This window comes from Centruroides sculpturatus, unplaced genomic scaffold (assembly GCF_000671375.1).
Source record: "Centruroides sculpturatus isolate CEXI.00-Female unplaced genomic scaffold, Cexi_2.0 scaffold945, whole genome shotgun sequence".
Classification (NCBI taxonomy): domain Eukaryota; kingdom Metazoa; phylum Arthropoda; class Arachnida; order Scorpiones; family Buthidae; genus Centruroides; species Centruroides sculpturatus.
Genome location: NW_019385081.1, coordinates 157,078 through 172,797, shown reverse-complemented (window position 1 = coordinate 172,797; position 15,720 = coordinate 157,078). Strand labels below are relative to the sequence as shown.

At 27.1% G+C, this 15,720-nt stretch overlaps 1 protein-coding gene across 1 annotated transcript; it reads right to left on the bottom strand.

Moving 5' to 3' along the window:
* Positions 1 to 4,810: 4,810 nt before the first annotated feature.
* LOC111634376 (cyclin-dependent kinase 1-like) lies at positions 4,811 to 14,987 on the bottom strand. The gene is made up of 7 exons (XM_023379141.1): positions 14,877 to 14,987; positions 10,220 to 10,277; positions 9,991 to 10,147; positions 9,275 to 9,398; positions 5,265 to 5,599; positions 5,036 to 5,177; positions 4,811 to 4,964 (listed from the first exon to the last, which is right to left on the bottom strand). Exons 2-7 carry the CDS (start codon positions 10,254 to 10,256, stop codon positions 4,887 to 4,889), a joined length of 873 nt encoding a protein of 290 aa, XP_023234909.1. The 5' UTR covers positions 10,257 to 10,277; positions 14,877 to 14,987; the 3' UTR covers positions 4,811 to 4,886.
* Positions 14,988 to 15,720: the final 733 nt, after the last annotated feature.

Genomic DNA, 15,720 nt, shown 5'->3' with positions numbered 1-15,720 from the left:
GTTTTATTGTTTTAGCATATATCTGTCCTATAAGACGACTCACAAACTATCAACTGCCTATGAATTTAGTTCAGATCAGCGATCGTCATCAAAATAATAATAATACTGTATAGCCTATACGGAATTATGTCTTATTCACAATTTTTCGAACGAACAAATTTTATTTTCTCGCATCTAGCAGCATGCCTTGCGATAGTTGCAAACATTCGCAATGATTCGGGCATTTGGATAANAAATATAATTCTTATAAAAAAAATATATATATTATATTCACTGAATTACTCCGACAATAGTATATCAAGAAATAGACGCGTCATTACTGGACAGATAGCATTTGCCTGCGTTGAGTGTAGTAGTGTTTTGCCCCTGTACATCATACTTTACCTGTTAGCGATAGAGTCGTGCCGGTTATGTATCCAACTCCGTTCCAAACCAGAAGTTCGTATATAGTTAATCTGAGCTATAAAATTTCGCCATGTCTGAAAATGTTAAAATATTTCATTGCATTAAAAGATGTTTCTTAACTATTTAAATATATTAGTTTATATATCTGGAATAGAATGTTTGTTGTTTTTACATTAAGTGTTACATAAATAATATCCATCTAAGCTTCCACATCTGGTCTCTACTTTCATTTATCTAATTCCTTTCTCGAGATTAAGAAAGGACAGACAGACAACACTCAGATGGACGATAGTCAAAATTTATAGGTCTAATTTTTTCAAATTGCAGCCTAATAATCTTTCTATAAACGCAATATTTACTACGTTATATACTTATATAACGTAGTAAATATTGACAATAAGACAATATACTTTCTACGTTCTTTATACAATTAGTTCCAAAATTTGAACACTTTATTATCACGTAAAAGAAATTATTCTAGCATTTTACAAATTTTTTTTTAATTAAACAAGTTTCATACGAAGTCTCGGACGTTAAGGTTAGCAACTTCGATTATATGCGGGGCCATCACAACCTGTCTAACACGAATCTCTTTTCAAGTATTAATAGTAGACAGATATTAATTAATTAGTAGTCGTTGATTATTCTCTCTTCCGGGAGGATATCAACGAATGCTTTTGTTCGAATTTCTTCGACCCCCTTCTGCAACAGTTCATTCTTTCCTATCGGAGCAGCGATATGGTGACATTCCAATAGGAAAATTACGTAATACAAAGTTACCGGCCAGCACAAAATATGATTTAAGTGGTTTGCTAGGATGCCGAGTTTAAATATTTGGTCTGTTTTTTCCGAAATTTTATTGTTAGCAGATTATTATTTGATATTTGGCTGTGAATGGTACAGTTTCTTAGAGTTAACATTAGAAAATATTATATCTGAAAATTTATAATTCCTGTCTTCTTGTCCATTGGACTTGTGCTATTTCATATCATCCGAGTATCGCGATAAACGTGACAATGGTAGGCTGAAATAACCTAACTTCATATGGTTTTCGTTTTAGTTAGTTATATTATAGTATTCGATTTATATATACAAAGGTTATCGTAAGGGTTTATAACACCGAGTGACCAATCTAACACATTTTAAAAATTCTTAATTCTTGTACTGTACACAATTTAAAGAATTTTTAAAATGTGTTAGATTGGTCATTCGGTGTGATAAACCCTTACGTTAAATAACCTTTGTAAATATAAATCAAATAAATCAAAATAATACAAATAAATCATATAAGAGAAGGGTTAGAAGCACGAAATACAGTAATCTAATAATAATAATAATCTTTGCAGTTGTTATTTTTGCCCGAGCAAACCCGGGCTCATCTGCTAGTTTCTTATAAAGATTGCATTTTTATACAGTGGAAACCCGCGTAACGTGACGCTTGTATTACATTATTTTCGCGTAACTTTATTCCATTGTAAGAAAACAGTGGTTCGCGTGACATGTAGGTTTGTATGCAAACTGTATATCATTACAGTTTGTGAGACAAAACGTACGAATGCGTCGCCGAGTTGAATTTTCTGACGCCGAATGAGTCAATATTAGAAATTTCCAGTCTTATTATTTTAAATTGCTAACATCACTATTTTTATTGCATCTTATAATATTTTAAAAAATAAGGTTATGGTTATAATATTTTATTATAGTTATATAGTTATCTGAACTTTTTAAATCAATTAGTGAATTTATACATAAAAATACGTTACATAACACAGTTTTCGTGTACAATTATTATATTGCATACAGATGAACAACGTTACGAGGTATCTCTTGCACGTGTATAAACATAACCAAATTTGCATGCCTAAAAAAGGATGTTACCTCACTTCACGTTCGATTTTGGCGAAACTGCACTTTTAATAACTTTATAGCTAAAATTTTATAACACATATGTTTACAATATATTTTGTAGAAACGTCAAGAGTATCACTAATTGAACAGTTCGGTCATAGTTTGCCCTATAGGCCTACGACTAATGAAAGATTCAATTATTGCTTCGTTATGGATAATCCGTTTTATCAAAACAAATATAGTTTCTGTAGATGTAGTTATCATTTTTATTTTTCGAATTACTAATTACAAGAGACGTGTGTAATTATACACGAAAACTATGCTTATATGATAAATGCAATGAAAATTAAAAACAAATTTTTTTAGACTATCCCAGCATATTATTAAGTATAGCTAATTACACAATGAGCATCTTCGTTACTATCGCTATATTAATTACATAAAATCCCTATAATAATTTCATATGATTCCATTTTCTTATATGTGTTATTTAGGTACAAATTTTAATCAATTAGTTGGTGTTAATACATAGTTTATTTAGATATGTTTAATGTTAGCTATTTTATTTAGTTTATTGTATTTAATCTTTGTTTATAAAACTTTCTTATTTCTTGTTACTATCGCAAAACAGATTAATTTATGAATATTAGTAATATAAAAGCCATCTATCGCTTGTGCGTTTTTGTGAATTTTCTATAAACAATACAATAGAATAATTATTTTAAATAAGTTTTATTCATTCATGGTTTAAAAACTTTTTTCAGATATGGATCAGAAATCTTGTCACAGGTGCAAGAAGACGTTTAAAGATATTAGAAAACTCAACAGTCATCTAAGGAGGGACAAAATTAAGAATAGTGGCAAGTATAAATGCCCATCATGCCATAAAAACTTTGTACAGAAATCGGCTTTAGACAATCACAAAAAGATTCATATGCAGGTGAAGCCCCATATATGTTCTACGTGCAATAGAAGGTTTTCCGATCCTTCCACACTAAAGAAGCACGAAAGGATTCATACACGAGAGAAACCTTACAAGTGCACTAGCTGCAACAGAGGTTTCTCTCAAAGCGGAAATATGTTAAGACATATGAGGAANATAGAAGGTTTTCCGATCCTTCCACATTAAAGAAGCACGAAAGGATTCATACGCGAGAGAAACCTTACAAGTGCACTAGCTGCAACAGAGGTTTCTCTCAGAGCGGAAATATGTTAAGACATATGAGGAAAGTATGTCTTAATGTATAAACAGGTAATTAATAATTTATTGAGCCATTATTAACGTTTATTGGAAATAATTACAAATCGGTGTTAATATATTTTCTAAATAAAATAAGTATAAACATTCTTAAATATAATTTCCTGAAGAGAAAAAAGAATGCAATCGCCGTTCATTTTAAAATGTCTATCTAAAATATGAACGATTATTATTATAATAATCATTTTATATATTTGCTTAATTCTTTATGAAAATTGTTCGTGACAATTTAATGTCTTAAAATATTTCTCACATCTTTTTCTTGTCACCTTACCTGTTGCAGGTGTTTCTGCGGTGTCATGACCTGTCATGTGACCGCAGAAACACGTTGTTTACAATATTTTTCATTATATTTTGTAAAATTAATTAACAAAGTTGAATAAAAATGTTGAAAATTACAGAAAGCGATTAATAACGAATATATGAGCATAAATTAGTACAAAAACTAAAAATAAAAAAATTTACAGAAGTGACATCTATACATTGCATTTACGATAAAAAATCAATCATCAGAAATTACGAACAGTATAATAGAAATATGTAATGAACTAAATAAATTTGTGATGTCACAAAAACTAGCGAAAAAATGAAAGAAACAGACAGAAAAAGGAATATTTACCTTAATACTAAACATGACCCACTTATAAGCAGTACGCTCATTTAAAAAATCGAAAAGACAAATTTACTTAAAAATAAAATTCTAATAAAAAATAACTATGTAAAATAAAAATGGAAGTGTACTATCGAGAAAACTGCTTATGTCTATGATGTAAATAAAATTGAAAACACCAGTGTATCTTCATGCCAACGAGATTTCAAAACAGGGTTTTATTCAAAGAGAGTTAAATTAATTAGATGAGCAATAATACTTTCTAAATAACGGGTTAGATTGTAATTTCCGATTACATAATAGAACGTCACATGGTCACTATGCAAAGGTTTTCTAAAGAAGTGATCCGATGCGACCATCCTTAGTAAAGTTTAAATTTAATGAAGTTTAAAATACACCTTTTACTAAAATATGTAAAAATGTAACTTAAAGGAAATTCCCTGTCGAGCATGAATGTAAAGTGGTCACTGCTGTTTACGGTTGCGATCACCGATCCTAAATCGATAAAATGTTTATTCAATAGCTAATATTTCGCAAAATAAGTAGCCTATACTTTTCTTCAGAACATGAAACGAATGTAACCAAAATTTCATTTGGACTGGACAAAAATTGCAGGAGTTAAGGAATTCACACACAAAAGACAGCTTTTATATTACTAATTTTTATATTTATATATTTTATATCGCTAAATAAAAAAAATGCTTTTATATAATAAATTTCATATAATTTTTTTTTCAAATATTACAATGCTTTACACTTGAAGTATTATAAATCATCAAAATAACTGTGTGTTAAAGCCGCTTGAGCTGAGATACGTTTCGTTGGATTGTAAACAAGCATTTTCTGCGAGAAAAATATTATGATTATTACAAAAGGGAAATTTCTTCTCTTACTCATAATAAATTTCTACTGACCTGAAGTAAATCAATGCCACTAGTATCTAGTTGAGGTACATATGTCAGAAGTATATTTTGCTTCCACCTGGGAAAAATAGGTTTATAATCAGGCATCTGAGAAACTCCAGGCCATATATCTTCAGTTGGAGTACTTAAAGTTCTGAAAAAAAAAAAAAACATAATAATAATAATTTTTCAAATAATTCAACCAATTGTTAAAAAAAATATCATGAATTTAAAATTTTACCTAAATATCCGGAAAAGCTGATCAATTTCTGAATCACCATGAAAAAGTGGCCTCTTATTAGCCATTTCAGAAAAAATACATCCAATGCTCCATATATCTACAGGAGTAGAGTAACGAGGTGATCCCAAAAGAACTTCAGGTGATCTATACCAAAGCGTCACAACTTCATGTGTATATACTCTTACAGGAATACCAAATGCTCGCGCCAAACCAAAGTCTGCAATTTTGATCATTCCTTTCTGGTCAATTAGTAAATTCTGTGGTTTCAAATCACGATGAAGAATTCGACGTTGATGGCAATATACTATAGCTTGTAAAATCTGATGCAGATAACTCTTAATAGGATAAAACAAAAAAAATTTTTCAATATATGCAGACTAATATTAAATTAAATAATATATGCATTCACTTTATTCTATAGATCATAAAACTGCATCTAATATTTCTCAAATAAATTGGTAAAATTTTGGCATTATTTTTATTTCTTAGAAATTAATGTTAACAGAGCAACTAAACACAGGAAACAATAGAAATTATATATATATATGGAAAAGATCTATATACACATCATATTCATATTTATGGTATATATTATGTGTGGGTAATACAATAATATTCTGTGCTGAAATTGGTATTTAAGGAAAAAGTATTTAGTGTATTTAAACCATAATGCTCTTTGACACAAAAAAATTTACTGTATTCTGGTTAAAAATTAAAAAATAGAATGCATGTTTTTATTTATCAGGGAAAAAGATGAGTTTAAAATAGTGCTGTGTATTTTAATAATAAATTCTTTTAAAATTAATTAATAATTCACACACGCAAAATCTGTTTAATCATAAAAAAAATGTGTTTAAGGAAACATATAACATTTTTATTCAAGAGCTGGTCTGTTTTGGGAAATTCATTAGCCTTATGGGAGATAAGATGTGGGGTAATATTTTTTCTTCTTATGTAAGAAGTTTTAGCCATTTTAAAACCTGTCTTATATGCCATAAAATACAGTATATTTTTAGATGAAATATCTTTATCATATTTTAAGTTTCAACAATTGAGTTCTTTACTGAAGTGTGATCATTTACTTATTATATATTTATGTTATATATTTATGAAAAATTCTATTTGTATAATTTATCCACAGATTTAGAAAAATTACTGCATATCACCCATATGTAGTTAAAAGATATACAGTAATATGTTTTAATGTGTGGTGTATCTACAATGTAACATGCTAGAATTTTCTGTTCTGGCAGATTTCCATTTTATAGGGTAATTTTTTTTTTAAGGAAAAACAACAATTCTAAGTATTTTGTGTTTCAAACATATTGAAAATACTGAGATGGCAGAGAGGAAAATCTATAAAACCCAGTACCCATACAAATTAAAAAAAAATCTATGACTGTGTGTAATGATAATCTGATATCTGGCTACTTCCAAGAATTTATTAAATGATATAGTTGCTTCTTTTGTCTGGCTATTATGGAGGAAATGGAAGCATTTTGCCCTAAAATATTTTTCTCAAATAAAGATTCATTATTAAATAAATCTAGTAAAATTAATGTATTCCAAACTATATTTTTAGAGTGCAAGTTTCCCTAAAAACATGTACAGTACAATACTATTATTAAACTTACTCTAGAAAAATTAAATACTTATTTTTTTCTCAGGCAGTTGGAAAGAAACATTGGTTTTGTATTGCTATATTTAAATTGTCTGAAAAGTAGCATCTTAAAGAAAATAATAGAATAGCTCTTGCTAATGCAAAGTCAACCCTGATTCAAATTTGCAAGTTAGCAGTTAAATCATAATACTGTTTTATACTGAAAAATTCCACTTTATTCAGATTATGTTAAATCATTGGTACCTAAAAAGTTCTGTTTCCAACTTAACATTTTATGTAGCAAATAATTTTGTTCCAAATATTCATTTTCCATTTTGTAGAGAGTCCATTTTACATGATTATAATATGAATAAATATTTAGTAGATAAAAACAAAACGTTTTTCTGAGAAATGGACTGTTAAGCTTATTGAAATGGAATGTTTCAGAAGAAAAGTCTCAGTTAAGCAAAAAGCATTCTGAATGTCTTTTTGAAATTATTAAATGGAAATTGTAATCACTTTGGGACTCACCTAAACTGGTAACATTATGCAAAGTAAATATGATGATAAAGTTAGTCAATGAAACCAGAAATTTTTAATAATTAATTGTTTTAACATATCCTTTAATAATGTATGAATCTGAACACTTATTAATTATAGTTATTATTAATTAATAAAAAAAAAAATTCATTTCAGTATTGTCTTTGTCTGCTACCAACTTCGACAACATAAATTGCATAATGCCAGCAATTAAAACACAGGTTATTTGCTCACAATACAAGTTTAAAATTTTAATTATTAAGACTGATAATAACTTCTTTTTATGGTAGCCATATACTGAGAATGTTAGTTTTCTTTTCATGCTATTTATTATTTATCCAAATATAATGATACCAATGACTGAATTCTGATTACAGTAAGCAAATTTTTTTTTAATGTATTATAACAAACATTTTGGAACCTACTAATTTCAATAATATTAACCAACTGATATTATCTTTGATTACAGTAAGTGGAATCTACTGTGTGTAGGCCTATACGTTACTGTGAAAGACAAAAATTAGAGAATGTCAATATTCTCCGGTGAATATCGACACATACAAAATACGTTGGTGAAAGACAGAATATTTGGTTATATTATTATACAATTGAACAATCGCCAGTGTATGTCGACAAGCACATATAAGCTTTGGTGGAGGTCAAAACGACACTTGAAAAGCCAATGTCAATAGAGGCGACAGTCTGTCGCCAAATCCTTTGTGGGTAGCTGGAGGTAGGACAAGGTCATACCTCTTTTCCTGGCAACAGTTTGGTGGAAACTGCCCACTTTGTCACTGGATGGCACTTTTGTTCTTTTGAATGGTTTGTCAGGTCAAGTGGCAGAGGATGAGAGGGGTCGTCGGTAAGGCGTCGGCAATATCCGAACAAAAGACACCATTAAGAGATCAATTCATAATCATATAATAACATAATCAGTTCGTAATTTCTAAAGAAAAGTTACTTTCCGTAGATGAGATTTCTTCTCAAGAAATATCGCTGAGAGAAGCAGCTGCAGCTAATTCGAAAAGTGGAGGGCAAGACCATACACGCTGTCATTGCAAAAAGAAGTGTTCCACAAATAAATGCAGTTGTAAAAGCAAGGGACACTTGTGCAATTCAAAGTGCCATAACAGTTTAAGCTGTTGCAATAAATAATATTGTATAACATTAATCACATAATTTATGTGTAAGTTTATTATTGTATTATTTTCTTTAATGATTTAAAATGTACTGTTTGTTTTAGGTTCAACAGTTTATTTACATCTGCTATTACTGAAGCTTTCTCCTATTTTGACATATTAAAAAGTTGCATTTTTGTCTTAACATAATAAAAATATTTTTATTCAACATTCACCATCAGTGCATGCTGAATGTCGACATTTGCCAGTGTAAGTGAGAAATAATGATATTTAGCAAATATTTCGTACATACACAAAACGACTGTGTGAATGCTGACATTCGCCAGATATCGGTCGTTCACAGTAACATATATATAAAAATTTAAACCTCAAGCCCAGATAACAAAGCTGATAACATCCCAATTAATTGGCTTACAAATTTAAATGTCATTTACTCCAAGTACTTATTAATTTGAAAAGACCAATTTAAAAATTTTGAAATAAGAAAATAAATAAAATTTTGTAAATTTTAGAATTGAAGTATTCAGTTAAATAATAAATACCAACTGTACCAGAAAACTGGAACTGTACATGAAGATAAGAATTACACATCATTGAATTTATTTGCTGGAAATATTGAATTGAGGTGTAATTCTTATCAGTTAAATAAGTTATTTTTCTAAAATGTGTGAAATTGTATACAAATCCTAGCAAATGCAAGTTTTTTATTTTAATATATATTTAATATTTACCTTGACAAGCATCTTATCCATATACTGCCCAGTAGGAATACTGTCCAAATATTTTTTTAGATCCATTGATAAATATTCAAAAACCAAATACAGCCGATTTTCTTGCATAAGTACATCCTGTAAACTGAAATAAATACTTGGTTAGATAATCTATATATGTAGAAATAATCATCTATGTATATAGAAATGCAATTAATATCATTTTCCCCCTTACAATTTAAAAACTGTAAAAATGTTTAATATATTAATACTTTTATTTATTATTTTAATTTTACTAAACATATTCACAATTAAATTAAATAATTGAATGTACTGTACAGTAATAATCAAAAGATAAATAAGCTTATTTTAGAAATAAAATTTCTCTGAAAGTTAAAATCTTTTACATTTCACATAATTTTTTATATTATATATTAAAAAAAATTAGCAATAAATCATCTTAGTAATCATCTTAGTACCCTAAACACTTGTCAGATTTTGTTGTTCACATAATTGCAAATTAAGATTGCATTTTGGGAGCAAGTATTTTGTTTTAATATAGTTTTTATAATGAAGACTGGCTTTCTGCTCCCAAAAAACACTAATATTGTTTTCATCTATAATAAAGAATAATACTTATAGTATTCATATTTAAATTTATTTTTTATTTTAAACTAGATTCTATTGAATTAATTTACAAACAATATTGAAAAAATATTAACTTTAAGCTGATTTACCATACAATATTGCTATGATTTAGTTCTTTCAAGAGAGAAATTTCTCTTATAGCTGTAGAAGGAACACCTTCATCTTCACTTTCCAATCTTATTTTCTTTAAGGCAACTAATTGTCCCGTTCTTCTGTGTTTTCCTTTGTACACCACTCCATATGTTCCTTTTAGGTTTATATTAATTAATTATTAATAATTTAATTTATGAATTTATATATAAATTAATACAACTTTACCTTCTCCAATCTTCTCTACTTTTATATAATCATCCATTTCAAATCTCTAATTCTCTCTCTTCAAATTAAAAATACAAATATTTTAGTAACTACCATTGATAATGCATACTGCTTTAAATTTATTAAAAAAGAGAATATGAAATCAATGGCTGACTAAACTTACATAATTACCTAACATTATTATTATTAAAAATTTGAACAGAATTAAAAATAATTCTTATTTTACAATTTTGATCAAAGGAGCTAAGAACTTTCTAAAATTTATTTTGCATTTATCACATTTACTTCTAAATATGAATCAAATCTAAATATTAAAATCAGTCATGTTAACTGAACTTATTTTTAAATTGGATATGATAATTAAATATGAAAATTTATGAAGATTTATAACTTCCTACTTTTAGATATTTTCTTTCATTTTTTCAAAATAAAAAAAAAATGTTAATCTGTATGCATAAATTGTCTCATAACCTGTAATTATTAAAGGATGTGCCAAAAGCAACATCTATAATTACCTAAAAATAAAACTAAAATTTTCTTAGGCATAGTCTTTCTTAAAAATAACTATAAAATTCATAATAATGAATTTCAAAAACAGTTATTTTTATCATTTCAATCTAAACATCAATTTTCATTTTTTTGATCAATTGTTTTGCCACTATACATTGAAAACATTCAATAAACACTATACATTCAAAAAGTTCAAAATTTTTATTATAGCATTCCTTTAACTATGTTTTGACAATTGTTAAAAATAACTTAATTTGAGTATAATATTTATTTCTGAAGCAAAAAGAAATTTATTCAACCTATTATATGTTAATGTATTGCAATACAGTAGTAAAAAAAATTTGCATATGGTTACAATTTTTTGTAATAACTCAGGATTATTTCTTCATAATTCGAAGTTTAGACTATATACAAAAAGTCAAAATGACTTTTGAAGTCCATCTTTATCCTTTTTACACTACCACAGAAGTAACAGTCTTAAAAAATTTTCTTTGTGTTTTTAATTGTAAAAGTGTCAGATACCTGCAAGAAAAGGCTGACACTTGATCTTTTTTAACCTTGTGAAGTTTATTTACCAAATTTTTTACCTGTGTTAAGAAGAGTTCTTCAAAGCAAATTTTTTAAGACTGTTACTTCTGTGGTAGTGTAAAAAGGATAAAGATGGACTCAAAAGTCATTTTGACTTTTTGTAAATAGTCTAAACTTCTAATTATAAAAAAAATTTGATCAAAAATTCTTTCTTATCAACAAATTTCTTGATAAAAATCAGTAGATTATTATGAATGATGATTCTTATTTATTCATATTTTTTATTGAGATTTTTGTGGCAAAATATTTTGAAAGTCTTTAGAAAGCAATCAGTCATTGGTTTTTGTGATCTGAAGATAAATAACTGTTTTTGTGCTTATTGTTTTTGTTCTGTTATCTAATTAGTTCTGTTAAATTGCTTAAGTGCTTTTGAAGATAATCAAAAGTATATTGATTATCTGATTAACATACAAAAGTATATTGTATGTAATTCTGTATATTGTAATAATTTTGGCTAGTAAATTTTTATGAAAATTTAATGCAGTTTGCTTATGGCATGCAAAATTGGTCATTGACATTATTCAGATATTTTGGACCTACCAAGAATTATTAAAATAATCATGATGCTTTTTTAGAATACTTTTTTCCTGTATTTCTAGAAATCAATTATTTTATAATTATATTTTGAATTATACTTTAGCTAAAATATAAAATGATTACTTTATTTTATAATTATAAACTTCTGTAATATAACTAAAATAGGAGGAATGATCACAAGTTTTTGTTTTCTTGAATGGAATAGTGGATGAAGAATATTTTTATATATTTTTTTCAAAATTAAAAAAATAAATAAATAGTTTGTATATTAAAATAAGATTAAACTGTTTAATTACATTTTCATAAAGTTTGATTGACATTACATAAATCAATTAATAAAAACTTATAAAATACAAAATTCAGAGAGAAAATAAATACAGAAAATTAATAATGCAGATTTTGTGATACAGTTAGCAACATTCAAACTGCACTCTTAAATTCTTATATTTTTATTGAACTTGTTTGGGCCCCATTTTATTTTATAATTTTCTTTACTTAAATTATTTCTACAAGATTCACTGTGTTGATGCTAATTATTTAAGCTTTTCATCTCAGTTTTGTTATATGATTAATCATTATTAATAAGAATTCTATACTTTTTACCTGGTTTACTGGTTATTTCTTCAAATACAAAAAAAAAAGGNATTTTCTGTATTTATTTTCTCCACTATTTATGAATTTTGTATTTTATAAGTTTTTATTAATTGTATATTAAAATAAGATTAAACTGTTTAATTACATTTTCATAAAGTTTGATTGACATTACATAAATCAAACTATTTATTCTTTTTGAATTTTGAAAAAAATATATAAAATGTTAAATGGAATAGTGGATGAAATATATATATATATATTTCATCCACTATTCCATTTAACATTTTATATATTTTTTTCAAAATTCAAAAAGAATAAATAGTTTGATTTATGTAATGTCAATCAAACTTTATGAAAATGTAATTAAACAGTTTAATCTTATTTTAATATACAATTAATAAAAACTTATAAAATACAAAATTCATAAATAGTGGAGAAAATAAATACAGAAAATTAATAATGCAGATTTAGTGAAATGGGTAGCAACATTCAAACTGAACTCTTAAATTCTTATATTTTTATTGATCTTGTTTGGGCCCTATTTTATTTTATAATTTTCTTTACTTAAATTATTTCTACAAGAGTCACTGTGTTGATGCTAATTATTCAAGCTTTTCATCTCAGCTTTGTTATATGATTAATCATTATTAATAAGAATTCAATACCTTTTACCTTGTTTACTGGGTATTTCTTCAAATACAAAAAAAGGTGATGATTGTATTCTTTAAAACGAAATAAAATTTCGATATTCTCCAAAATATTTTATATTTATTAATTTATTGAATTCACGGGCTACTAAAATTGTACATGTAATAAGAGAATCTATCATAATAAATTGTCTTATTTATAATCTAAAAAATTTTCTTAAAAGTGTTTATTACTGAATGACTGCATTCCACTTTTACATACAGATTCATCAAATATTGCAAATTTTCTTTCAGCTTGGATATAAATAAATTTATGAAATGACTACATCAAATCGCTTCTTAAATTTGAAACAATTTTTCTAATTTAAGATTATATTTAACATTTCTATTTATATATAGCATACAATTTTTAATGAAATTTATTTTTAAAAAAGACACGACAATTTCTATTTTTGTATTTTTACAGTAGAGCCTTCTAAGGTAAAAATAATTGAAAGTGTTCTAGAGATATATTATATGACAAAGTTTTAATTTTCTGTGTATTTAAAAATACGACTTTTAACAATAAGAGTAATCCTGATACTAAAGTAAAAATACAATTAAAATATAATTCTATTTCTAAAAAGCCAAGCTATTATATTTATATCTGAAAGAAAGAATAGAAGAATTTCTGAATAATAATAATTCTCATACCGGATTAAAATTAAACATGCTGATAATATAAATCAGATATGACATCAATTTCATATTGAAGTAGAGAGATTTATGACAAAGTTTTGTCTAAAATCTGTTAATAAAAATTCTTATTCAAAAATAATTCAATTTAATATCTCAAACAAATTTCCGTAAAATTTTTGGCAAAGAAGTAATAATTGGGATTTCTGCTAAGATTTGCTATTATAATTGAAGAAAAAGAATTCATATAAGATTGTAATTTTAGGATTACACAGCTGACAAATTTTACTAATAGATTTTTATATAAATGAACAAAAACAAATTCATACATTCTAACCTGAGAATTTACAAAAACTTTACTTTTTAATATCCTTTTTAGTCATTTTTTATTTAAATGTAGTGAGTGTATAGAGAAACTGTACTCAATCATGGCTTTATCAGTGAAATTGTCATTTTTTCATTATTTTACATTATATCTAATCAAATAATTAAATTTTCATGTGATCCTTAATTTATTGATTGAAAAATAAGTTTACAATTATTTATATCTTATTCATTTGTCTCAAAGATAACATTTTAAACATATATAACCTATATGTTATTTTTAAAAACAATACCCTGAAATATAAAAAAAGCTAAATGATCTATAAAANATCAATAAAAACAAATTCATACATTCTAACCTGATAATTTAAAAAGGATATTAAAAAGTAAAATTTTAGTAGTCAGTTTTTATTTCAACATAGTGAGTAGAGAAACTATACTCAAGCATGGCTTTATCAGTGAATGTCATTTTTCCATTATTTTACATTATATCTAATCAATACCCAAGATTTATCATTACAGTAGAGCATCGAAACAATTCGGGACTGAGGTTGTTCGGATAACTGATCATGTACGAAAAAACATATTAACCTACCCCATGTTGAAATTTTATTGCTTTATTTTGCACAAACAAAATAAATATACTGAAAAATATAAATACAAAAAAAAATTATATTTCGGAAGTTAATCTAGTATCAAAAATGCTCCGATTCAGCACGACACACGTCCCGACACAGTCCTCAGAAAAACACCACACAAGACAAGCAAAACTTACAACTCACAATGGGATTAAAAGCCACGTTCTTCTTTCCTCACGGTTCAAATATTGGCGCGTCCTCAAGTATCCCCTCATGGCCGCGCCAGTGCTGCCATCTAGTGTTGCCACCTTTTCAAAATCGCTGACCCGGAGGTGAGGCTTGTTCGAGCAGAAGTTCCTGACGCATGCGCAATGTCATCTTGCAATGTGAAGAATAGCGTGCTAAATCAGTTACAGTTAGGAACTAGGGAGACTTGGGTAGGAGTAACGTAAGTAACCTAAATTAAGAAAGAACAACTACAGATAACTTAGCTGTATTGGAGATTGGAGACGTGTACCAATCGTACAAGTGAACAGAGTAAGATACCTGGTGCTTACTTTCACCGTGAATGTGGAAGCGCGAAAAAAAAAAAAAAAAAAAAAAAAAAGAGAAAATCGACAGGTTGAGCACGAAATTCCCGGACAAAATTGATAGTTCACCCGGACAGTGAGTCAATTCCCGGACTGTCCGGGTGAAAGCAGGACTAGTGGTAACGCTACTGCCATCTAAAACACGCACACCAACAAAAATAATATTGGAGTAACCCAAGTCAGTCAAATATTGTGGAAATTTAAATCTGCCGACTGGAACGCTTTCGGTTGATCGGTATTTGGATAATCTATGCTCTACTGTACTTGATAATGCCAAAGAACTACTACCTTAATATTTTCTACCATTATTGATTTAGAAGATTTTATATATTCTTAATGAAATTTTATAAATTTATAATAAAAACATAATAGGCATGAAATCANCATTTTTTATTTAAATGTAGTGAGTGTATAGAGAAACTGTACTCAATCATGGCTTTATCAGTGAAATTGTCATT